Source organism: Trachypithecus francoisi, unplaced genomic scaffold (assembly GCF_009764315.1).
Source record: "Trachypithecus francoisi isolate TF-2019V2 unplaced genomic scaffold, Tfra_2.0 Lachesis_group8, whole genome shotgun sequence".
Lineage (NCBI taxonomy): Eukaryota > Metazoa > Chordata > Mammalia > Primates > Cercopithecidae > Trachypithecus > Trachypithecus francoisi.
Window position 1 is genome coordinate 68,807,562 of NW_022681473.1, and position 26,578 is coordinate 68,834,139.

The 26,578-nt window shown below is 40.4% G+C and overlaps 1 protein-coding gene across 3 annotated transcripts in view; it reads right to left on the minus strand.

Moving 5' to 3' along the window:
- Positions 1-26,578, minus strand: part of INTS4 (integrator complex subunit 4) — a 110,278-nt gene that overhangs the window by 19,617 nt on the left and 64,083 nt on the right. For all 3 annotated transcript variants that reach the window (XM_033205904.1, XM_033205905.1, XM_033205903.1), the window contains 7 exons: positions 23,396-23,538; positions 21,047-21,162; positions 20,048-20,181; positions 17,663-17,820; positions 7,381-7,474; positions 2,898-2,978; positions 919-1,049 (listed from right to left, as the gene is read on the minus strand). In XM_033205904.1, the coding sequence (XP_033061795.1) occupies positions 919-1,049; positions 2,898-2,978; positions 7,381-7,474; positions 17,663-17,820; positions 20,048-20,181; positions 21,047-21,162; positions 23,396-23,538 (857 nt within the window). The remainder of the gene's footprint in view (positions 1-918; positions 1,050-2,897; positions 2,979-7,380; positions 7,475-17,662; positions 17,821-20,047; positions 20,182-21,046; positions 21,163-23,395; positions 23,539-26,578) is intronic.

Here is a 26,578-nt window from a genome sequence, read left to right on the forward strand (position 1 = left end):
GACCTAGTATATTTCTGTGTTTAAACATTCATATTTATATCTCTATGCCACTTTTCTTGTTGACACAGTGCTTGACTGAGCGTCAAACATGTCTGTGAGCTGGCAATGAGTCACCTAAGTATTTTTTTGTATCAAATCTATGATGTCATTATTCTTAAGATGCACCTTTATTTTATGAAATAGTAAAAAACAAAAAACACTATGGGGACACCATCAAAATATCTGATTTCAGAGAAGTTACCATAATAAAAACTGTGTATCTTGGAATTAATGAAATGTGGCAATTCCAGTTATCTGAAAGTCTTACAGCTATAATTACACTGAGCTCTTATTACGTATCAAGTGCCATGCTAAGTATTTTTACATGTATTATCTCATTTATTCTTCATAGAAATGCCATGAGATAGATGCTATCTTCATTTTCATTTTGTACAGGGAAACAAGGTACAGAAAGGCTCATAACCAAACAACTAGTAAGTAGATAAAGCAAGATTTGAACGAAGTAGTCTGACTTCCCAGTACATCCTCTTAATTTATCCTTTCTGCTTGACAAAAAGCTTATTAGTCCCTTCAGAACCGAAAAATGGTCCCTGGCAATAAATTCTTAAGGAAATCTATCAAGTAGGAGGATACAGAATGTCCTTATTGCCAGATAAAGTCCTGTGTTGTGCTATATGTAATGGAGAGTCACCAGAGGGTTTCTAGCAAGGGAGACACACAACTGGATTTCCAAGGGTCTAATGTGACCCAACAACAGAATCTGTAATACCTGAAAAAAAATGAATAGATCACACATTCCTTAGGTCGTCTTTCCTAAATCTCATTTTACTTATCATTAACTTCTGTGTGATGTCTGAATGCATTTGAAGTATCTTTGAAAGGAACATGCCACATATTTTGGCCAACCCCACATCTTACCCTCGTGTAGTTCGTGCTGTTACTATAAGCTGCAAAGCTTTGGCCTGCAGTCTCATGTGATGTATAATCACCACCTGCTTATTCTCCACACCACTGTACATAAACTCCATTTTGTAGGTCTCTTCCATAATCTATAAAGAAAAGATAATTAACAATCGATAAAAATATCATAGTCTTACTTGAGAGCAGCATAGAATTCTACTGTTAAATGACCTTAGGTAAAACTCTGAACTGAGATTTTACATCCCTGTGCTTTTAAGTGTTGAAAGAATTTTACATCCCTGTGCTTTTAAGTGTTGAAAGAAATTAGTATAGTATGCCTTGTGAAAAGAGAATAAATTATTTTGCCTATTTAAAAAGAAGACTGACCTGGTAATAAAATCATCTTAGTTGATGATGTGAAGATAAGAAAGCTTAATCACTAAGCAAACTGCAAAGCACTGAAAGCACCGCTTGTTACCCTAAACGAAGCCCACTCTGCTGTGGGAACAAATTAATATATATTATGTGTGGAAACCCAATCCCCAGGAAGTCCTCAAGAATTAAGCATCAGGAACTATTAACCAGATGTTAGTTATCCTGACAGACTGTTCTATGGGCCTGGTCTGAGGGAGTTTGGGACAGAAATAAGTGCAAGAAAACATTGTCTATGACCCCAGATCAAGTCCACGATCTTGCTCGGTTCTATCCAAATAAGCTACTTTCATCAAAATGATGCTTCTCTTTCCTTTCTGTGCTTGCCTCCCAGTGAACACTCTGGGGTCACAGAAATGACTCCAGATTCTCTTACAATTGGCAGTAAGACAAGTTAAATTACATGAGTGTCTGAATCCCTTTCTGTAAACAGGGAAGAAACAGTACCAATATCATGAAGTTTCAAGTATCAAACGGAGCATGCAACGTGTTTATCACAGTATCTGGTAAACAACAATGGTAATTCCTTTCCTCTTTTCCTTCCAAATTATTGCTCCCTGGTCCCATCCTTCCAATATGGCCCAATTATTGGGTTCTAGTCATTAAATTCTCCTCTACAACAGGCCACATACCAGGTCTGAGAGAGAGAGTCTGGATCAGACAAGAGTTCAGCACTGTAGCAGAAAATAGGTTCTGGGTATCAGAGGATCTGGTCTCAAGTCCTGACTGTATTAGCTATAGCTCTATGAATTTAACCTTGCTGAGCCTTAACTGCCTCATCTATCTCTAAAATAGACTTAATACTTATTCCTATCTAATGGGATTATTATGAGGGTTAATTAAGCTAATAGACTTGAAATCATTTGGTGAACTGTAATGTAACAATAACAGTCACCATCATTAGCTTCCTGCTGGGTCATTTACAGACTTCCTATCTGGAAGACTTGACCTGCAAGAGATCACCAAGTCTCAATACTTAGGTACAAAGGGGAACTGCTCAAAGCTAAAAAGAAATAAACTAGAGGCAAATAAAATTAAAGCCTACTTAATGAACTACCCAGATATGTAAGGACCTTTTAACGTTTAAGAGATGGTACAGGCTAAAGATATAAACAACCTTAATTGAGTTGGGCTACATTTTCAGATGAAAGATTCATGATAGTAAAGTTTCACCATGTTGGCCAGGCTAGTCTCAAACTCCTAACCTTAAGTGATGCGCCCGTCTCAGCCTCCCAAAGTGCTGGGATTACAGGCGTGAGCCACCGCGCCTGGCCCAACTGCCACATTTTATAGAAGAGAAAAAATCCAGGGAATTTAAGTAACTTGCTCAATATCACTCAGCAAATCAGAGGAAGACCTGGGACTAGGACCCAGGTCCCCTGAGTCCAAAGTGAGTGCTGTGTCCCCTAGTTACGCTCCTTCTCATATCACTAACTTCTGTCCTAGCCTAAAATTAGGGAGGCCACACCAGACGTAGAGAAGTATAGGAAGGCCTCTGGCTCTGCCTTGGACTGGACAATTCCTGGCGAGAGACCTATTTGAAGGGAAGGTCTGAATAAGCTTACCTGTTTCGCTGCTGCTGAGGCCAAATCACTCTGCTTCAAATACAAAGGGGCAGCTACGTTCCACAACTTTTCCTGCAAGGCCTACACAGACACATCAGGAGGGAACAGAGTACAGAGGTCACAAAGACTGGCATATCATTTGGGATTTACATTTTTGTTTTCCTTTGAAAGTCTACCATGAACAGGACTTCTCAATCTTTTTCTTTTAATCCAATAAGCTGTATTTATTATGGAGAAAGATGAGACCAACGGTTTGGGCTAAACCATTTGATCCAATTCCTGGCCCGAAAGCTCTGTGTCACAGATCAGTGCTTCTGGAAGCAGAGGACAGGAACCATGAAAGCTTCACCAGAATGCGCAGGCCAGCCAGCTTCCGGGCTCTAGGCACTCCTTGTTCCCAGAGCCACTGGACTAACCTAAGTCACCTAGATCTTCCTTGACTGTGGTTCTTTTTTCTTTTCCCCTATGCTCATTATGTGATGAATGACACCTGCCCCCAACCACTTTACCAACATATTCAACTAGAAATCTAGCAGCTTTCCTAGATTTCTCTCTCTTTCAATCTTTCTACATTCAAAACCATCACTAAGAGCCACAATTTTACCTTCCATCTCTCTCCTCACCTATCCATCCACATGACCTCATCTCTTGCACAAACTTCTGTGACAGCCTCTTATTTTCTCAGTCCTTCTGAATTACAGATGTAATCAAATGATATTACAGAAAACCTAGACTGACACTGTCCCATAGAAATATAACATGAGCTATATATATGTAATTTTAAATATTCTTGTAGCCACAGTTTTTAAATTACAAAGATGTAAGTTAATTTTGAAGATACAAAGACTAAGTTAATTTTTTTAAAAAGTTTATTTAACCCAGTATATCCAAGATATTAACATTTCACCACACAGTATTTTTTAAATTATTAATTAGACAGTTTACATTTTCTTTTCATACTAAGTCTAAGAAATCCAGTGTGTATTTTGCACTTAATAACACATCTCAGTTTGGACTAACAACTTTTCAACTGCTCAAGAGTCCCATGGATCTGGTGGCTATCAGATTAAACAGTGGTAGGTCTAAACTATAGATAAACTATAGGAATTTCTGGAATATTTACTTCTAATCATTTCTTGTATGCATGTTTTTTGATAGTTGTAGTCAGAAAGCAGAATTAAGTTTGGGAATTAGATCATAATCCCAAAACATGCAATCCCAAATGTTGAAATCCTGACATCCAAATTCTGGGGAAGTGATTAGTGTGTTTTGGGTTGTATGCAGGATAGCTGCATCATGTTAGCTGTATCATGTTAGGCACAACTATTACCTTGTTATTGTCTTTATTTGGAAATTAAGTATGGCTTAAGGAGATGCGTATGAGTGCCAAGCTGACAAGGGGTGGACTTGTGGACCTAATTTTAGGTATCAACTTGACTAGATTAAGGAATATCAGAAACCTGGTAAAACATTATTTTGTATTACACATTGAGGGTGTGTCTATGAGAGTGTTTCCAGAAGAGATTAGTGTATAAATCTGAGTGTATTAGGCGGAGACTACCTGCCCTCAATGTTGGCAGGCACCATCCAATCAGCCAGTGGCCAGGAGAGAACAAACACTAAAGACAAAATGGGCTAGGAGCGGTGGCTCATGCCTGTAATCTCAGTACTTTGGAAGGCCGAGGCAGGTGGATGACCTGAGGTCAGGAGTTAAGAGACCAGCCTGACCAACATGGCAAAACCCTGTCTCTACTAAAAATACAAAAATTAGCCAGGCGTGGTGGTGCACACCTGTAATCCCAGCTACTTGGGAGGCTGAGACAGGAGAATTGCTTGAACCCAAGAGGCAGAGGTTGCAGCAGTGAGCCGAGATCACACCACTGTATTCAGCCTGGGTGACAGGGTGAGACTCTGTCTCAAAAAAAAAAAAAAAAAAAGACAAAAGGGCAACATGGACTCTCTGGGTTCTGCTGCTTGGATATCAGAAATCTGACTCCATGAAACTGCATTATCACAATACTGACTTTGTGTATAAGCATTGAGTGTGTACATAAAATGTTGAAACTTCCTCGATAAATGAAGAGATATCCTTTTCGTACATCTGCATTTGTGAAAGATAAAATTTCTTGAGATCTCAGCTCTTTGGGTGACTGCATATGCAGTGGTGACCCAACACAGTTTCTATCAATCTCGTCAAAAGACTTGAGGTTGCTGGGTACAGTATTTCATATGACCACAGTTAAAAACTGGGTATACGCGGCCGGGCGCAGTGGCTCAAGCCTGTAATCCCAGCACTCTGGCAGGCTGAGACGGGCGGATCACAAGGTCAGGAGATCGAGACCATCCTGGCTAACACGGTGAAACCCCATCTCTACTAAAAAATACAAAAAACTAGCCGGGCGAGGTGGCGGGCGCCTGTAGTCCCAGCCACTCGGGAGGCTGAGGCAGGAGAATGGCGTAAACCCGGGGGGCGGAGCTTGCAGTGAGCTGAGATCCGGCCACTGCACTCCAGCCTGGGCGACAGAGCGAGACTCCATCTCAAAAAAAAAAAAACAAAAAAAAAACAAACAAAAAAACTGGGTATACACAATTAACAACCAAGTGATATGCATTTATACCTTTCCCTTTATGACTATATTCTTTATAAATATGGCTCATCTGCTCATAACTGTTATACCCAACCAACTGTCATTAGTAACCTAAGTGTTTATGCTTGCAAATTTGTTGTTATTGTCTATTTTATTATATTAAGTGGTATATAAAGTATTCTGTTGTGTTTTTATGTTTCTCAAATAAATTTCCCTTTAAAAAATAAACAAATATGTTTAAATTTTTAAAATTATTTCTTCCATAATTGTATTCTGGGGATTTTGATCTTTTCCGGGCTATGTTTTTTGGGATTTTAGTCTTTTGGAATTTAAACAGTTTAGGACTATGATGTTGTAGACTGTCTTTTGGGATTATGATTGGCTCCCCTTCTTTTGGGTACATAACATTACACCCTAAGTATAGATCATAAAGATCATTACTGACTACAGAATATACTGCTAGGTAGCTGTACCACAATTTATTTAGCTTTTTTCCTGTTATTAAATACACTTGCCTTGGGTTCTGGCTCGGCCCCTTACCTACAATGTCACCCCTTGTCATTGAATAACCAACAATTATGTGTTCTTTTTAGGAGCAATCGCTTCCCTTTCCTCACCCATCTTTTGCTACTATAGAAAAGTAGATTCTTCTCCATGGCCTCCTTGAATTCCTGGGGTTTCACAGAGGCTTGGAAAAGCCGTTTAAACAACTTTGCAAAGGGGCATGAAGGAACTTCTTGGAGTGATGAAAATGTTCTATGACTTGCCTGTGGTGGTGATTACACAGATATATACATTAGAAAGAACATATCTAACCTAACAAGGACCATTTAAGTACCAAGTATACATACCCACCTTTACATGTATACGCACACCTGCACAACTGTATATATAACATTTAGCACAAGATCACACAGTAGAAAATAACTTTTGACTCCCTGATTTACTCTGACTTTAGTCATATATCATTAATCACTTTGAAAACAAAGAACATTTTGAACTAGGGCCAAGATAAAAGTTTGTCAAGTGAGAAGGGCTCTCCTAAATTCTGTGCCAAAATTTATAGTAAAATTCTGCTACAGAAGCTGAAAGATACTGAACTCATTTAATTGTTTTTTAACTCAGCAAAACTAAATAGATTCTTGGGTACCAATTCTGTGTATAGCTGACTACTGAGTAAGAAATGCCAGCAAGTTGGTCCTTTTGAGAGCAATGAAATTAACCTTTTAACTTTGATGAAGTGCAATGAGTTTTTTTGTTTTTTTGTTTGTTTGTTTGTTTTCTTTAAAGACAGGATCTTGGTCTGTCCTCCAGGATGGAGTGCAATCTCACTGCAACCTTGACCTCCTAGGCTCAAGCAGTCCTCCCAACTCCAACCGAGTAGCTGGATATACAGGAATGCACCACCACACTCACCTATTTTTAAATTTTCTTGTAGAGATGAGGTGTCACTATGTTGCCCAGGCTGGTCTCTTGAGCTCAAGCAATCCTCCTGCCTTGGCCTCCCAAAGTGCTAAGATTACAGGTGTGAGTCACCACACCTCACCTTCAAATGAGCATTTTAAGAAAATAGTCTAAAACTTTATACAATTCCTTTGCTAATCAAATTATACAAAACATTTACAACCTTGGGATTCCAACTAAAATGATTATCCAATCTGCTCTAATTACATTATGATAAAGGAATTCTCCCAAAATTTACAAATTCCTATATGAGTTAATTTATTTTGTTAATTAGAGACAAATGTAATCACACTGCAGAGTACATAATTTCTCCATTGTCAAGTGGTTGCATTAAGACCATAAGTTTTGCAACTTATGGCCTCACACACTGCTGGATCCACAAAGATGCATTTTTAGCATCACAATCATAAACGGAATGGATGCAAACCAACCTTGATGAGAAGTAGTTGACAGCGAAGATACGTGGCAGAGAAATCAGCTACTCCTGCCAATTCAGACTGAAGTTCTCCAAGTCTTTGCAGATCCCTATAGTGAATAAAACAAGGCAAACACAGGATAATGCCACCAACATAAAGATCATGTCAAAAGCATTTTACCATTTTATACTTAGTAAACTGGTCATACATTTTTAAATGACAACACTGAATGCTGGAGTGGTTATAATAAAATTGGTTCACTCACACTATGATAGTAGTTTAAGCTGATGTAACCCTTTTGGAAAGCAAAACCGTACTGTTATAAACGCACATATATGGTAAAATATTTTGATTCACAGCTTTACACTGAAAAGTAATACTAAGAGAAATATTCAACAGAAATGAAACGCTTTATGGGCCATAATATTCATTGTTATGTGGACTATTAGAGTAAAAACTCAGTAACTACTTATTCAACGGTGAAAGAAACATTGAATAAATTACGATGCATCCAATCAAGTAAATTTTTTATTATTATTATACTTTAAGTCCTGGGGTACATACGCAGAACATGCAGGTTTGTTACATAGGTATATACGTGCCATGGTGGTTTGCTGCACCCATGTTTTTTTTTTTGGGGGGGGGGTGGAGTCTCGCTTTGTTGCCCAGGCTGGAGTAGAGTGGCGTGATCTCGGCTCACTGCAACCTGCACCTCCTGGGTTCAAGCAATTCTCCTGCTTCAGCCTCCTGAGTAGCTGGGATTACAGGCGCACACCACCATGCCCAGCCAATTTTTGTATTTTTAGTAGAGACATTGCTTCACCATGTTAGCCAGGCTGGTCTCCAACTCCTGACCTCGTGATCTGCCTGCCTCAGCCTCTCAAAGTGTTGGGATTACAGGCGTGAGCCACCGCCCCCAGCCCAAATAAATATTTTATAGCCATTAAAATATGAAATGGTTAATAAGGTGTATGATCTCAACGATGTACAAACTATACAGAGGAGAAAAATACATTGAGTTGGTTTTCTGGATAGTGGTAATAGGGTACTCTTTAGTACCTTCTCCCAACTATGCTTTATTTTCCGAGTTTTTAAGACAATGAACAAGTACTTTTTTGTATCAGAAAAAAACATTATTTTTAAAAAAGGTATTATGGTAGATACTGTTGGTTGCCTGTCTAGTTAACCATTCTCCACTTCTTTGTTACTAACTGAACTCTGATTTTGTTCAAGGGAACATGTCCCCAAGCCCAATTCCAAGTAGTATCTGATTGAACTAAGCCAATTAGTGCATATCATCCATCTGGATATGTGACCTGTGTTGACCTTATCAGTTCAGATGAAAGTACTTATGTTCCATGGTGTCTGTCTCTCGCTGGACTGGGCAAGGATGCTTATAGCCCTGATTGCCATTGGCAGCATACTGTAACTCTAAGTGGGCAAAACCTTAAGATAAAGCCAATGCTGAAGACAAGAAAAGTCCAAAGAGAAATAGAGAAACTGGGGCCGCAATGATATAAACAAGCCACTTAATCATACCATATCTCCAATTTCTGGACATCTGGAAAAACATCTTAGTCATTCAACTGCTATAACAAAATATCATAGACTGGGTGGGTTATAAACAACCAAATTTTATTTCTCACAGTTGTATAGGCTGGGAAGTCCAATATCAAGGCACCTACAGATTTGGTTTCTAGTGAGGGCTCATTTCCTCATAGGTTGCACCTTCTACATGTATCTTCATATGGTGGAAGTCACAAATGAGCTCCCTTAGGCCTCTTTTAAAGGTTATTAATCTCATTCATGAAGGTTCTACTCTCATGACCTAATCACCTCGCAAAGACCTTACTTCCTCATAACATCACCTTGTGGGTTAAGATTTCAGTATATGAATTTGGGGGAGACATAAACTTTCAGATCACAGCAGGAAATAAATAGCCATTATAAGCTAGCTTGTGAAAAGCATCCTAACTGGATATAAGTATAGACACAATGATTGTAACCATTTGAAAACATATCTGCCTACAGTAAGAAATTAGAAAGTGTCATACACAAATAAAATAGTTGTGCTAGAATTATTGGTGATTTAAAACATTTAATTTTTTGAATAGGTAACACATACTTAAGGTGTAGAATTCAAAGGATATACAATTAAATTAAATTATATTCGTCCCCCTTCCTATACCTGTACCCTGTAGCCCTGCCACCTTATACACCTTCCCAGAGGCAACTACTATTACCAGTTTCTTTTGAATTTTGAGATATGCCATGCATTTACAAAAAGTATTGGTTTTCTTTGCTTCCTTCTTTTTTAGGGGAGGAATGTGTGTATGTGTTTGTGTATTACCTAACCATCTCAGCATTCATAGAAAGCCGCCTCATTACTTTTTAACAGCAACATTAAATTCTGAATAGAAATGGAAACTGTGGGAAACCTTAAGGTTTCAGTCACTTGGGAAGCTGTCTGTTTCAGAGCTGGCATAACACATCAGGTTTCACAGTAGCCTGGAAAAAACTGTCCACTGGACTATGCCACTTCCTCTCATCCCATGCTCGGCAGGTAACGTTATGAGAGTTAAAGATGCCTCCTAGGGACTTTGACATCAAGAAGGAGATGCCTACAAAGGGGCACAGAGTAAATTACTCTCAAAGTGATTGAAGAATTAATGTATGATATATATCACTTCTTATTGTTTGGGTTGCTTGAACTGGTCCTGGAAGGCCTACCCAAAGCATGGAAACCCAGCACAACGAAAGCCAAGACCACAGACTAGCTAAGCCCAACTGTGAACTGTGAGTTTGGTGGCCAGATGGTCTCTTCCTTTCACTTCTCTGATATTTCTCTTGCAAGAGACAGCCCTGAAGTATTCTACTTCAGAAGCATTTGTGTTTCCTCTCCAGGAAGATTCTGCCTTCTATGACAATTATACAGAATACAGACCAACTGACTGTACATTAACTAACTGATTCCAAGTGTTACTTTATTCCCCTGCCCCGGAATTGTAGCAGTTGTTTTGAAGTGCACAGAACAAGATGTAACCCAATCCAACACAATTAGCCATAAGAAATCTGAACTTCTGTAGAAACAAAAATGGAAACTTGTTGGCTCTGGGAAAAATCCTCTGTGTCCCAGTGTTTCCTCTCTTTATCTCTTTATGCTTATGAGGCTTCTCAGGAAGCTTCAGTCTAGACATCCATCACGAGACTATAGGCTCTAATGAGAAAGGTACACTGAGCACATTCTATGTGCACTGTACTGTGCTAGCTGTTTCCTTACTTGAGCTCACTTAATCCTCACAATATGAATTGCAATTAATCCTATTTCACTGAACAGGAAACTAAAGATCAGAATTTAGGTGGCTTGCCTAAGGTCACAGAATAAACAACAAAACAGGACATGAACTAGACAGAGTTAGCTCTGACTTCCAAAAGTATTTTTTTAACCATATCATATTGCATCTCATTTATTTATTTGCTATTAAACTCTTTTCATTTATTTATTAACTACATCAAACACAGATGAGACCAAAATTAATTTAAAACTAGATACGGCTGGGCGCAGTGGCTCACGCCTGTAATCCTAGCACTTCAGGAGGCCAAGGCGGGCGGATTGCCTGAGCTCAGGAGTTCGAGACCAGCCTGGGCAACATGGTGAAACCCCATCTCTACTAAAATACAAAAAATTAGCCAGGCATGGCAGAGTGTGCCTGTAGTCCCAGCTATTCGGGAGGCTGGGGCAGGAAAATTGTTTGAACCTGGGAGGCAGAGGTTGCAGTGAACTGAGATCGCACCACTGCACTCTAGCCTGAACGACAGAGGAAGACTCCGTCTCCACACACACACAAAAAAAACTGGATACACTGGGCCACTTTTCTATAGACGCTATCAGGCAGAGCAAAAACAGTTCCTCCCAGGAACACACACATTAGCAATCTACATGATGCCACTATGCCACTATGTGTAAACACATTTACATATCGTGTGACTCTTTTTAAGCTTACACAATAGGCTGAATTATTTAAATCACTATTAAAGATAGAAAGATTCTGGATGTGCAAATCAAAGGCAGTTTATTTTTTTCAATCTCTTAGAATCTCTAAAAATCAAATTTATAATTAATGTCTCTTAGTAGCTTAGTAGAGCAAAAAGGAATGTTAGGAAATACAAAATAAACACAAAGTCTTGGTGACTTCTAAAACGCCATCTTTATTCCTGTGCCTAGATAATTACAGATTACAAATGTGTATTTCTACTCTTTAATTACTAGACCAGTTCCCATACTACAAAATAGGCGCTCTCCCTTAAAGACAATAAAAGTTTTAAGGCAAAAAGAGGATTTTTAAAGAATTCAACTAAAAAATCCCATGTTCTTCAATGGTTAGTATGTAAAAGAATTCCCGTAAGAAAAGTAGTACGTTTCTTCCTATTTCTCATAAATGAAGTCCCTTCTGTTTCAGATTATAATGAGCTATTTTACTCCAAAAGAACAATTCTCTATTATAGAACACTTCTAAGGTGATATGGTTCCTGAAACAACAGTGTGTATAGCAACAGCATTTTCATGGACTTACACAAAAATGTAAACTTTGAAAGACAGGAGGTCACTATTCATACTGAGAAATAGCAGACAAATAACTGCAGCATTCCTTAAAAAACAATCCCCTTCAACCCTGCTTAGTGAATTTAAACATGATTACATTTATAAAATTTGATTTACTTACAAAATGTCAAGAGCATGTCCAGTATGTCAAATAAGCCATAGTTAGTTTAAATTTTAAAGCAAACATCCATAAATGTCCAACTATTATCTATGTAACTGATATTCTCAAAATGCTTTTACCACATATTATTACAATAATCTTCACAACAGTTCTACAGGCGCAAGCCACAGCATCTGGCTCATAGGTGAGAACTTCATTGGGTTAAATGGCTGTTTGGATTACAAAACAGGGCATTGTGTATGACAGTGAAATTTGTTTTACACTCATACTAACAAATACATGGCTCCAGTCCTCATCAGAGAACCTTCTGTATGAAAGGCTAACATTTCACTCCATAACAACTCAGAAAGTGTAAGTTGTGGAGAACCCCAGAGGTCAACTGATCTAATCTCATGTGATTAGATCTCAGGAATCCCGTTTATCACTGCACATCACAGAATATGGATTTTAGAGTTGACAAAGCTGAACTCAAATCCTGGTTCTGCCTCTTCTTAGCAAATTACTTCATGTCTGCAATGATGGTTGTAAAGCATCGCAGGTGCCCTCAGTGCTATGGTCCATCTGCTTCCCTTTCCAGATTTTTCACCATCCTGCCTATGCTCCTGAATACACACTCAAGCTAGAAACACAGAGTCCCGAACTTAGAACAGTGATCTGGCCAGCCACTGCCCAGCAAGACTATCACTTCAGGAAACCCAGACCATGAAGGCGAGTATCTTCTAAGAGCCAGTGCTGCAGCTGATCACTAAATTGGCTAGCTTTTGTGCCTTTTGCACTTGCTTTAGTGCCAACAGGATAAAATTGTCAAGGACAAAATCTAAATGTTTATTTAGGTGGGGATGAGTCAGGAAGCAGACTTTATTTTACGGGGCTCAGGGCCAACAACCTCGTTCAGTGGCCTCCAAAACTAAGCACTTTGTTGAGGGAGAAGAGAAATCACTTCACAAGAGGTATAGAAAGGACTGGAATCTCTGCTTACAGAGCTGTGGACTGTCCAGAGCTTACAGCAGGGTCAGCAAATTTTTTCTATAAAAGGTCAGATAGTAAATATATTAGGTTTTACAGGCCATATGGTCTCTGTGGCAACTACTCAACTCTATGATTGTAGCATGAAAGCAGCTACAGACAATACCTCAACAAATGAGCGTGGCTGTGCTTCAATCAGATCTTACATACAAAAGCAGGCAACAGGCCAGCTTTGGTCCACAGGCTGTAGTTTGATGACCCCTAGTTTAGAGTACTGTTACTGGCACATCACAGACACACAATAAATATCAAGTATATGATTCAATGTACAGTGGCAAGAGAACAAACTGTTGTGCTAAAATCTTTTCAACCTTAAAAAAAAATTCAGTTTTCCCTTTTATTGTTACTGATTACAGTGATGGTATTCAGGCGAACACTCTGCCATTCAGAGTATCATTTGGGCTTAGCCTGTGCAGCTAATGCAGCTTCTTCACACCACACAGCCGTCTTTGCAGTGTTTCAACTTGTGAATGATTCATATTCTGCGGCCCTTTTGGCTGATGCTATCACTGCAAAGCAGTCATATGTGTGAGTCCATTCATTACGGTAACAAGCTTTCACTCAAGCTTTGTTTCTTGCGGTATCTATCATTTCTAGTGTGATCTCCTCCGATGATTTTTGAAAATCAAGTCAACAGTAGGATTTTTTTGTTGAACTGTGAAGGCCTGTGCTTGGTAGGGACTTTGTGAATCATCCCTGCGTGGGTCCCAGAGCTACTGGTGTCCCATCACTGGAGTAGCTGGTGAGACCCTCCAGGGCATGAGAGGTGCTATGGGCCTCTGTGTTGGCTTCTAGAGGCTTCCCAGGGGCACAAAGACTATGTGACCCAGGTGGAAGCTCAGGAGGCTCACACTGGACACATGCTGCACACTCTGGCTTTCCAGTGGCTACAGCTGCACCCACCTACCCAGCATTCTCCCCACAGCCTGTCCAGCCCAAGCCTATGGCACTCCCAGGGGAGCCCAGGACACCCTCAACTTTTTATTGGATTACTAGAGTATCAAACCACCCATTTATCTCTCTCAGTTCCTCACTCCCACCCCTGTACCCAGCAAGTCATCAGGTCTCCCAGGTGAGTAAACTGGAGTTAACAGCAGTTGGTACTTATGGCATACACTGGATTTGGCTCACTCACACGTGGTATTCCTATCTTCATCTACTGTATCTTCCAAAACTACATAAGCTGCAAAGTTAAAAACTGCATTTCTCAGATTCCCTTGAGCTAGGTTCCAGACATGATTTATTATCAGTCAATCAAACACATTCGCATGGATTTTGCATGGGGAACAATGTTAAGTGGGGAGAAAGGCAGAATGCAAGACATGGTTCTGGAGCCAGTAGCTTTATTGGCAGCATCCTGACTCAATAGGCAGCTTCCTGATCATAGCAAGAACATCAGCCTCCTCGGTGGTCCACTCATTGTGTGGCTCTGGAAATCATTCCCGGATATTCCACTAGTCTGTTTCTTTAGCCTTTCCAACAACTCTGTGAGCCATGTAACATTCTGTAATAAATTTCTTTCTACTTAGTTAAAAGCCTATTTTGTTTTCTGCAAATGAACCCTGAGCAATAAGCTTACGACTAAGATCAAACAACTACAAGTCATGTGTTGCTTAACGATGGAGATATATTCTGAGATATACACTGTTATGTGATTTTGTCACACAAACATCATAGAGTATATTATACAAATCTAAATGGTATAACCTACTACACACCTAGGCTATATGGTATAGTCTGTTGCTCCTAGGCTTCAAATCTCTACAGCACATTACTGTACTAAATACTGTAGGCAACTGTAACACTGGTTACAATGGTAAACACTGGTAAATATGGTAAATATTTGTATATTTAAACATAAAAAAGGTACAGTAAAAATATAATCATGGGACCACCACAACATTGTTATTCAGTGCATGACTGTATTAGCTCAGACGTTAACCAAAATGAGTTTGCCTTCAAAGCTCCATTCACTCAATCACTACACTAAACCACTGCAGTTCTAGGGGGCTGTTCTCCCTCAGGTCTCCCAGATCTTCTAATGTCCACTGAAGTTGGAATTCTCTTCTGCACAGGGACTACAAAACTGACATGCTCAGTTATCATTTCATACTAGCTAAAGGATCTTCTCCTTTGTAAAGCATCCTTCACCACCACTACTGTGATGGGTCGGGGACTTTCATCTGTTTTTCCACAGCATCTATGCTTCTCTTCACTGTATCATTTATCAAATTGATGATTTCTGGGTCCTGTAATAAACAGTGACTACCTTAAGAACAAATGTCATTTCTTATTTCTCTCTACCCTCAGCAACTGGCTTATTAGAATAAACAAACAGTTAATGCTACTAAGTCAATGAATGACCTAATACAATGGGAAAACATAACTTGGAGGATGGTTCAGTTGGCCTGCTTTATAACATATTAAGATGCAATAATGGACAGGAAAGTATGAATAAAGTACAAAGCGCTGTTATCCACCATCATAAGTCTTTGTCTATATTCATCTTGTCTACATGGGCTCTCTAAGGGCAGAATCCTATCTAGCTGATCTGTATCTAGCACAGAGTTTGTTTCTTAGTGTATGGAATGAAATCATCCACTAAAGGCCGGGCGCGGTGGCTCAAGCCTGTAATCCCAGCACTTTGGGAGGCCGAGACGGGCGGATCACGAGGTCAGGAGATCGAGACCATCCTGGCTAACACTGTGAAACCCCGTCTCTACTAAAAAATAGAAAAAAAAAAATAGCCGGGCGAGGTGGCGGGCGCCTGTAGTCCCAGCTACTCGGGAGGCTGAGGCAGGAGAATGGCGGTAAACCCGGGAGGCGGAGCTTGCAGTGAGCTGAGATCCGGCCACTGCACTCCAGGCCAGGCGACAGAGCGAGACTCCGTCTCAAAAAAAAAAGAAATCATCCACTAAAAATTATTAACTGAATGTGGCTGAGACCAAATACTCTTTGGGGCAGATCAAGAGAGATCTCAACCAAGATACAAATGATATAATATTTTTCTTTTTTTTTTTTTCTTTTGAGATGGAGTCTCACTCTGTTGCCCAGGCTGGAGTGCAGTGGTGTGACCTTGGCTCACTGCAACCTCCGCCTCCCGAGTTCAAGCGATTCTTGTGCCTCAATCTCCCAAGTAGCTGGGATTACAGGCGCGTGCCACCACACCTGACTAATTTTTGTATTTTTAGTAGAGATGGGGTTTCACTCAACGGGGCTGGTCTTGAACTCCTGGCCTCAAGTGATCCTCCCGCCTCGGTCTCCCAAAGTGCTGGGATTATAGGCATGAGCCACTGCACCTGGCCGATATAATATTTTTCTATCTTTTAAGAGCAAACAATAAAGAATTTAAACTCATTTGCTTTTAGCAAAAGCAGTATTGTTTGCTCTTAAAAGATATAATTTTTTTTTTTTATCTTTTAAGAGCAAACAATACTGCTTTTGCTAAAAGCAAATGACTTTAAATTCTTTTCATAACATTCAGGCCATTTTGAGAAGGTCTGGCAGGGCCTCTTGGTTGTTCCCCAGTATCTTTCTTCCATTCTTCCTGAGTATTAGAGTCATCGCATGTAAACCAGGCATTAGTCACCCAGAATAAAGATGGTATGTCCTCGTTTCTTGAAGTGAGAGATGGCCATGTGACTTAAGTTCTAGTCAATGGAATGCAAGTAAAATTAGAGTGTACAACTTTTGGGAAATGTCTTTAAAAAAACCTGCAGGGTGGAGATGATACCTTTCTCTTCCCGTTTCCTTTTCCCCACAGGATGGAATACAGGGGGGACAGTTAGATTCTGGATTGTTAAGCAGAGGCTGCTTGATGCACAAGATGGAGACACAAGAAACAATGAGCCTAGGCCAGACACAGTGACTCATGCCTGTAATTAAAGCACTTTGGGAGGTCGAGGCGGGAGGATCGCTTGAGCTAAGGAGTTTGAGACCTGCCTGGCCACCATGGTGAAACCTCGACTCCACAAAATAAAAAATGCCAAAAAAAATTAGCCAGGCATAGTGGCATATGCCTGTGGTCCCAGTTACTTGGGAGGCTGAAGTGGGACAATCACTTGAGCCCAGGAGGCTGCAGTTGCAGTGACCTGATATCATGCCACTGCACTCCACCCTGGGTGACAGGGCAAGACCCTGTCTGGAAAAAAAAAAAAAAAAAAAGCATGAGTAAGCCTAGATCCCTGATGGTCATCTCAGCCCTGTCCTGCCTATGAGAAAGAATTAAACTTTGCTCCTGTTTTAGCCACTGTTACTTTGCATTTCAGTCACTCATCCTAATATATAAAATTACAAACTAAAAATAGGTTCTTTGTAACTATTTCTGTTGTGTACTAATCATCAATCGAGTCATGAATTATAAAGAGCTCTTTTAAAAAATGTTCACACCACAATCTAATCCAAATATAAACAGACCATAAAACTGTGTGTGAATGTAGACCAATAGAGTCAGAATATCAAGCCTAGTAACCAACACTAGAATTCAGAAGAGTCAAGCTGAGTGTAACAGCACTAACTCTGTCAGATGAAGGGATGATTCCCCTTACCTGATGGTGAATTCCAGTAGCTCCTGGGCTCCCTGAGGGTCCAGGTGCTGAAGACTATACACTCTTTCAAGGCTCTGCTGCAGAAACTGCTGGGAAGGATCCTCTTGAGATATGATGCTGGGAGAAACAGCTGATGACACTAGTTTTCCACCTGGTAACTAAGCAAACCCAGTGGGATTATACAGGTATTAAGTTTGGTGGCTCAACTTTTGGTAACACACACACACAAACACATAAAAGCACATTAAAAATGTGAGCTAAACAAAACAAAGGGGAAAAAAGGCTAAGAGATTCTATAAATAACCTTTCTCCCCTTCCTCAGCAACATCGGGAGTTAAAGAGAAAGAGACAAAATGCAAACATGGTCCACCCAATACAGCCACAGCTGCCAGGAGAAGAACAGAAAAGTATAGTATTTTCTATTGCTAACTGAAATGAATGGGCCAACCATAGGAAGGATACTAAAAATTAAACTGTTGTTACATTTTTTTTTTTTTTTAGACAGAGTTTCGCTCTTGTTGCCCAGAGTGCAATGGTAGGATCTTGGCTCACTGTAACCTCCGCCTCCCAGGTTCAAGTGATTCTCCTGCCTCAGCCTCCTGAGTAGCTGGGATTAGAGGTGCCCGCCACCACATCCAGCTAATTTTGTATTTTTAGTAGAGACAGGGTTTCTCCATGTTGGTCAGGCTGGTCTCAAACTCCCGACCTCAGGTGATCCACCTGCCTCAGCCTCCCAAAGTGCTGGGATTACAGGCGTGAGCTACTGCGCCCAGCCACATTTATCTTTAAAACACTATCTTATCTTTCACTTGACAGAAGAGTAATGATTTATTCCCAAATAAGTTATATAGCATATAATTTTTTCATGAGAAAAAAAAATTTTTTTTTGGCCCTTCAGATATACTTATTCTTTTTTTTTTTTTTTTTTTGAGACGGAGTCTCACTCTGTCGCCCAGGCTGGAGTGCAGTGGCCGGATCTCAGCTCACTGCAAGCTCCGCCTCCCGGGTTTACGCCATTCTCCTGCCTCAGCCTCCCGAGTAGCTGGGACTACAAGCGCCCGCCACCTCGCCCGGCTAGTTTTTTTGTATTTTTTAGTAGAGACGGGGTTTCACCGTGTTAGCCAGGATGGTCTCGATCTCCTGACCTCGTGATCCGCCCGTCTCGGCCTCCCAAAGTGCTGGGATTACAGGCTTGAGCCACCGCGCCCGGCCAGATATACTTATTCTTACTGTTAAAAGTGGTTTCCTTTTAAGATGGATGGGAAGGAGACAGCAAAGAGTATTTCACTTTTCATTTTGTATCTACTTGCTTTTTGTTTTTTGGCTTTTTTTTTTTGAGATGGAGTCTTATTCTGTCGCCCAGGCTGGAGTGCAGTGGTGCGATCTTGGTTCATTGCAACCTCTGCCTCCTGGGTTCAAGCAATTCTCCTGCCACAGCCTCCCGAGTAGCTAGGACTATAGGTGCCCACCACAATGCCCAGCTAATTTTTGTATCTTTAGTAGAGATGAGGTTTCACCATGTTGGCCAGGCTGGTCATGAACCCCTGACCTCAGATGATCCACCCGCCTCGGCCTCCCAAAGTGCTTGGGTTACAGGCCTGAGCCACTGCGCTTGGCCTCATTTTGTATCTTCTATCAAGTTTGTTTTCTAACCATAGATATATATATATGTTCCTCTAAATAAACACATATTACTTCATTGTCTCTCTCTCTTGGGCTCTTTGCCATTGTTTTATACTTTTGCTTTTGTATCCTTTACCTTTTAAGATGATTCATTTTTTTTTTGGTGTCCCTGCGTTATTGATACTAGGCAAGAAGAAAGGAATCTGGAGCAACAGATTATATTTTAGATCAAGAATTTAAATTATTATATTTTAACAATTACATAAAGCCATGATTCTCCACAAGTGCTTATTTCTTAAAAATAAAACCATTACTATTTTTAAAACCTAGAGATATATAGAAGAAAACTTAGAAATGGATCATAATAATAGCAGCAAACACTTAGTGAATGCTGTGGCCCAGGTACTCGTCTCATCTTTCTATTTGCATCAACTTATACCTGCAAAAGTATAAAACAACGGCAAAGAGCCCAAGAGAGAAAGACAATGAACGAACAAGTTTTCAGAGAATATATGGACTGCTCTCTACTATTTAATAACTACAAAGCACGAAAAATAAAAAGTCAAAAACAAGCTGCACACTGTGGTGCGCACCTGTAATCCCAGTGACTTGGGAGGCTGAGCCAAGAGGAAGGCTTAAGCCCAGGAGTTTGAGACCAGCCTGGGCAACATAACAAGACCCTCATCTCAAAGGAAAACATGAACAAAAAAACCCCTACCCCATGCAAAATAAAAACAAGGACAACAGATGTTTTCAACATACCCTTAAGGCAGGAACAAGATGAGAAAGACTGTCTCGGAGGTAGGCATAGTGCCTGAAGGTGTGATCTGAGAACAATGCTGGCATTGTTGGACAGGTTTTAGCAGCATTGAAAATAAGGACCAAAACTGCAATATCTGATAGATCAGTGGGTTAAGTAAACTTGCAAGTATAAAAGGTTGGCCAGAATCTGGCACTCTCACTTTCTACCTCCAAAATCTCCATCAAGAGACTATGATTTTCTAATAATCAAAGAAATGCAAATACAAACAAGAAAATACATTCCCTACTCCACCCACACCCCCAATTACCAAAGGTTTTTAAAAATGCCAGATGCTGCCAAGAATACAAAAAAAGGGAAATGATTTTGCCTGTAAAGTAGGTAACTATATTGCCTATCAAATTACATACTGGACAGGTGTGGTGGCTCACGCTTGTAATCCCAACACTCTGGGAGGCTGAGGCGGGTGGATCACTTGAGGTCAGGAGTTTGAGACCAGCCTGGGCAACATGGTGAAATCCTGTCTCTACTAAAAATACAAAAATTTGCCGGGCATAGTGGCAGGCGCCTGTAATCCCAGCTACTTGGGAGGCTGAGGCAGAAGAATCATTTGAACCCAGGAGGTGGAGGTTGCAGTGAGCTGGGGTGGTACCACTGCACTCCAGCCCAAGCAACAGCTTAGGAATTTGAGACCAGCCTTGCCAACATGGTGATACCCCGTCTCTACTAAAAATACAAAAATGAGCCGGGTGTGGTCGTGGGCGCCTAAAATCCCAGCTACTCAGGAGGCTGAGGCAGGAGAATTGCTTGAACCCGAGAGGCAGAGGTTTCAGTGAGCCGAGATCAGGCCACTGCACTCCAGTCTGGGTGACAGAATGAGACTCTGTCTCCAAAAAATAAAGAAAAGAAAAGAAAACTCAGATCACCCTAGCTACACTGCTGAAGGAGATGCCAAAGCTGTCTGCCAACACATCAGGGCCCATCCTAAGCACGGAGGATACAAGCTGGGTCATCCATGTCTGGTTCAGCCGTGTCAAAAAACGGGTGGGTGCTCAGAAGCTCTGGCACCAAGGGAAGCACCAGGGTTGGATGCCGACTTCCCAGAAACTTCAAGCACCTGAAACAAACAAATAAGAATGCACATCAACAAATTAGTAAAGTTAGCCCTTTGAAAAGTACTAGGAACTGGAATCAGAAAACCTGAACTGGACTGGAAATTCTCGATCATATACTTTTGCTAACTCTATGACTTCAGATATGTCACCCAATTATTCTGGAACTCGGTTATTTCATCTAAAAAAATTGGTTATTATAAAGATAAAAGAAATGGTTATTTAACCAGTAGCCATTTCCCCCATCTTTCTTCCTGAGAGGTGCCGGATTTTACTCAGGTATCAGGCAGGCAGCAATGTGCTTGGAAAAGGCAGGTCCAGCCCAAGAGCTGAACCACTATTGGTCTAGACCCATCTCGGCAATCCCATTCCCATTTTCCAGTGACTGGTTTGCTGGTAGGCAAGTAAACCAGTTCTAGTCAATGGAGCACGAGAGTATGCTGGCTGGGTTGGCTGGGGAGCTTCTCAGGGATGTTCCTGCAAATCAAAAGAGCAATGAATGAAAGGGAATGACCGTTCCTTTCTGTCTTGACATACTATCTTACGAGGCAGCCATCTTACAAGTATGAGAAGAAAGTCGGCCGGGCGTGGTGGCTCACGCTTGTAATCCCAGCACTTTGGGAGGCCAAGGTGGGTGGATCATGAGGTCAAGAGATCAAGAAAAAAAGTTAGGATAGGTGACTTCAAAATATTTTGGAGCACTATGTGGTTGAGGAGTTCTTTGTCCACAATACTCAATAAAGACAGCCTTATGTAAATATTCTAAGTGGACCAAATAACCACAAATCTTATTTTAATGCTAGAAGAATGTTCTAGCATTCCTTCTGTATTCATTCTAGGTCTCCACAGAACTCCAGTTACTTATATAGGTGTTTATCCCCACTGCAATCCCACACCCTAAATGACTGAGAGTTCCTTGAAGACACTCAATAAATATATGTCAAATTGAGCTGAATGGGACTATACAAAGGAATGGCAAAACAGAAAACCAGATACCAAAAATGTTACCGAGAGTAAGATTCCCCTGGTATTTTCAGTTTTAATATACTTTCTTTCTTTCTTTTTTTTTGAGGCGCCCAAGCTAGGATGCAATGGCACTATCTTGGCTCACTGTAACCTCCACCTCCTGGATTCAAGCGATTCTCCTGCCTCTGAGACAACAGGTGCCTGTCACCACACCCAGCTAATTTTTGTATTTTTAGTAGAGACAGGGTTTCACCATGTTCATCAGTTTTAATGTATTTCCTAAGTAGCTGATTCACCCCACGGTTTTTCTACTTTTAGTAACAAAATTTTTAAAGATAAACTAAACACAGTTGAACTGGTCTTATCATATAAACTTATTTAAACATGTGGAACACACATTTTATATTAATTACATGTATGGAAGTCATTCTTCAAACAAAGGTTCATAAACAGTGTTAATAACTTGATGGTAGTCAGTAAAACTAGAGATAATCAAGGGACAAAATGATTGTGATTTCCCATCTGTAGGTCAAGTGCCAGCCCTGCCTCCTGCCCTGCCTCTAATCTCTATGATGGTGGATCTGATTCTTTACAAAAATGCAAAGTAGACATAGGAGTGATTAACACTATATAGGAAAGGCTGGGTGTGGTAACTCACACCTGTAATCCCAGCACTTTGGGAGGCCAAGGTGGGCGGATCATTTGAGGTCAGGAGTTCAAGAACAGCCTAACCAACATGGTAAAACCCCATCTCTACTAAAAAAAAAAATACAAAAATTAGCTGGGTGTGGTGGTGTGCACCTATAATCCCAGTTACTCGAGAGGTTGAGGCAGGAGAATGGCTTGAACCCAGGAGGCAGAAGTTGCAGTGAGCTGCAATCATGCCACTGCACCTCTAGTCAGGGCGACAGAGCGAGACTCTGTCTCAAAAAAAGTAACAAAACAAAACAAAACGCTATATAGGAGAAAGAGGAAATCTAATTCATTTCTGTACTTCTAACAGCTACCACAATGGTTGGTGTGTAGTCAGCACACAGCAGGCACATAATATTTGCTAGGTGGATAGATGGACAAATTAGTAAGTAATCTAAAATGTGATACTCAGCTTAGGAATCAGATTCCTGAGAGTTTGGTTAAGTTGAATCAGGTTTCTAAAGTAAAGGCAAAACTCAAGGCCATACTATCCTCAATCTATAAGGATGGAACAATGTCAGCATTGTACATTTACCACATTATGAGACTCAGTGAGTAAATGGGCAAAAAAGTCATTACTTCCATATGGAGTCCCTATCAGTAGGGTACTTGGTTAAATTTTTCAGCAGCTCCACCAATGCAAGATGAATCCCTTCTTTGGTTGAAACATTAGTACAGCATAAGAGTTCATGAAGAGCCTCTCGAATATCTCTGGATGAATCCTTTAAAAAAAAAAGTAATAATAATAGTAGTTACTGTTGGTTAGCAGACTCAGCCTCTATCTACCATCCCCTTCTCCCTAGCCACCTTCCCATCTAGGGTGGCCATGTAACAAAGTATGTGGAAGTTTTTTGGCTGAAATTCCTGAAACAGCTTCATTTTATTGATAAATAAAGGACCAGAGGCAGTAGCTTTGTCCCCTTTGTTCTTTAACCTTCCTTTCCATCCTGTCTGGAACTCAGTCATGATGCTGAAGGTACAAGAGCCTTTTTGCAACTAGGAAAAAGGACAGGCTAAGAAGAAAGGCTAAGAGAGAGGCTGGGAATGGCCAGTTAGCAGAACACTCAGAACACACACACACTTATTAAGTTTGCCATCTCATACAGGCACAGTTTGTGGCATCCCAAAACAATTACAACAGTAACATCAAAGATCACTGATCACAGATCACCGTAGCAGATGTAATAATGAAAAAGTTCGAAATATTGCAAGAATTACCAAAATGTGACACAGACATAAAGTGAGCACACGCTATTGGAAAAATGGCACCAACAGACTTACTCAATGCATGCTTGCTGCAATCTCTCAATTTATTAAAAAAACACAATATCTGCAAAGCCCAATAAAGAGAGGTATACCTGTATGTGTTAAATGGAGGAGTGAGGGAAAGAGTCAATCTATCTGATGTGAATTTCAAGAAGACTTCGAGAATGAGAAATATTAAAAGAGAGGCAAATTGAAACGTCACTCCTATTCATAAAATTCTGCAACAGTTTTCCATAATGTTAGAATAAAATCCAGACATCTTAAAATGGCCTACAAGGCTTTCTACCTGTCCTTAATCCCTTCTCAGACTTCATCTCATGCCACATTTCTACTTTCTCACTGCGGTTCACTCCTACTGGCTTTCTCTCTATTCTGCAAACACAACAAAGATCACTTGTGTTTTAGAGCCTTCCCACTAGCTGTTGCCTCTACCTGAAGTTATTCTCCCAGTCTTCACGTAGCTAGCTTCTGTTTATCATTCAAGACTCAACTTGAAAATCATCTCGGAAAGTCTTTACTAACTACTCAAATTACGGTGAAATTCCCCATTCCTCCATCATACTGTTTATCTTCTGCATAACATTTATCACCATCTGAAATCATTTTGTTTGCTTACTCCCCCTCTCTTTAGAATATAAGTTTTATGACAGCAAGAAGCCTATCTGTTTTGATACCCCTATCTTTCTAATACACAGACAGTGCTTGTTGAACAAAGAAGTGAATTTTTCTAGGCAGGGTAGGATCTTGGCATAGCAGGAAACAAAAAAGAAAGTGAATTCCAGCTGAAAGGTCAGCAAGGTAAGGCTCAAAGCAATGAAGCACAGTGACACAGAAAATATAAGGGAGCAGGCCATAGCAGGGTGGAAGAATAGTCTACTGTAAGTTTATATGGGTCTGAACTCCTGAAAAGAATTAAAAGGCAAGGATTCTTTATGAGTTATATACATAAGTACTTATAAATAAGCATACCTGTGAACAATTCTGTACATCAAAACATAGCTTGGAACATAGCTCAGCTATTCAGCAAACATTTACTGAGCACCTAATTGTGCCAGACACTGCTGCAAGACATTGGTAATAAAAAAATGAAGAGCCGGCCGGGCACGGTGGCTCATACCGTAACCCCAGCACTTTGGGAGGCCAAGGTGGGTGGATCACTTGAGGTCAGGAGTCCAAGACCAGCCTGGCCAATATGGTGAAACGCCATCTCTACTAAAAAAAATACAAAAATTCGTGTTGTGGTGCATGCCTGTAATCCCAGCTACTCGGAAGACTGAAGAATTGCTTGAACCCAGGAGGTGAAGGTTGCAGTAAGCCAAGATCGCACCACTGCACTCCAGCCTGGGCGACAGAGCGAGACTCGGCCTCAAAAAAAAGAAAAGAAAAGAAAAATCAAGACACCTTGAGAAGCTCACAGTCTTATGAAACAGAGAATTACTGAAAAATGCTAGAGCAGTATACACAGGGTACTATGGGAATAGAGAGGTGGCATTTAGCCCATCCAGGGCTGGGAGTAACAGTTAGGGAAGGCTTCCTGGATATGTTACCTAATATAGGCTGTGGGAATAAGTGGACATCTCCTAGGTTGAAGTGGCAGTTTTGCAAACAGTGGGGGAAAATTACATTGAAGGTAAAATTGTGAGGAAAAGCAATATGTGTAGGAAAGTGACTTCAGCATAAAGTTCAAGGTGAGGAATGGTGGAAAAGAAAGCTAAAAAGGAAAGGAGTGGCTAGACTATGTATGAGGCCACCCATGAAGAACCACACATAGAATGTAAACTTATTTTTAGGAAAAGATTCATGAAAGAATTATAAAGATTTATAATTCAGGAAAAATCTTAGTAGAAGTGCTAAGCAGTTGAGAGAATGGTAAGAACCTTCAAAACCAAAGCACCAGCTATTTTTTCAAGTATGCAGTAGAAATCTGTTACAAGTGTTCTAAAAACTAAGCACCTAATTACTATCCCTTTCATATCTGAACCCCATCTTCCCCAAAAAAGGAAACCAGAAGCCAAATCCCATTTATGAATACTCTGAAGAACTTCAGTAGTTGCAATTAAAATCCAGACATTTTAGAAAAATAATCCAAGAACCACCTAGAGCTGTACGGCCTGGGGAGCAACTCTGTGTTTACATTCTGGTTCAGCCACTAACTCAGACAATTTATTTTCTCCACAAAATTCCCAGGGTAGAATTAATCAATCCCTAAGAGCACTTGCTGCTATAACAGCCTATGATTCACTACAAGAATAAAATCAACTTAAAGGTTGAAAAGAACTCTTCATTATTTAGCCCCTCCCTTATCTATAGCCACTTCTTCCACTCTCCCATCTCTTCAACTCTACGCTATCATTATATAATAAACTCTTTTTAGTTCCTTGAATATATCGTATTCTAGCTTATCTCTGTATCTTTAGACATTGCTCCCTCTGAGCCGGGCACAGTGGCTCACGCCTGTAATCCCAGTACTTTGCGAGGCCGAGGCAGGCGGATCAT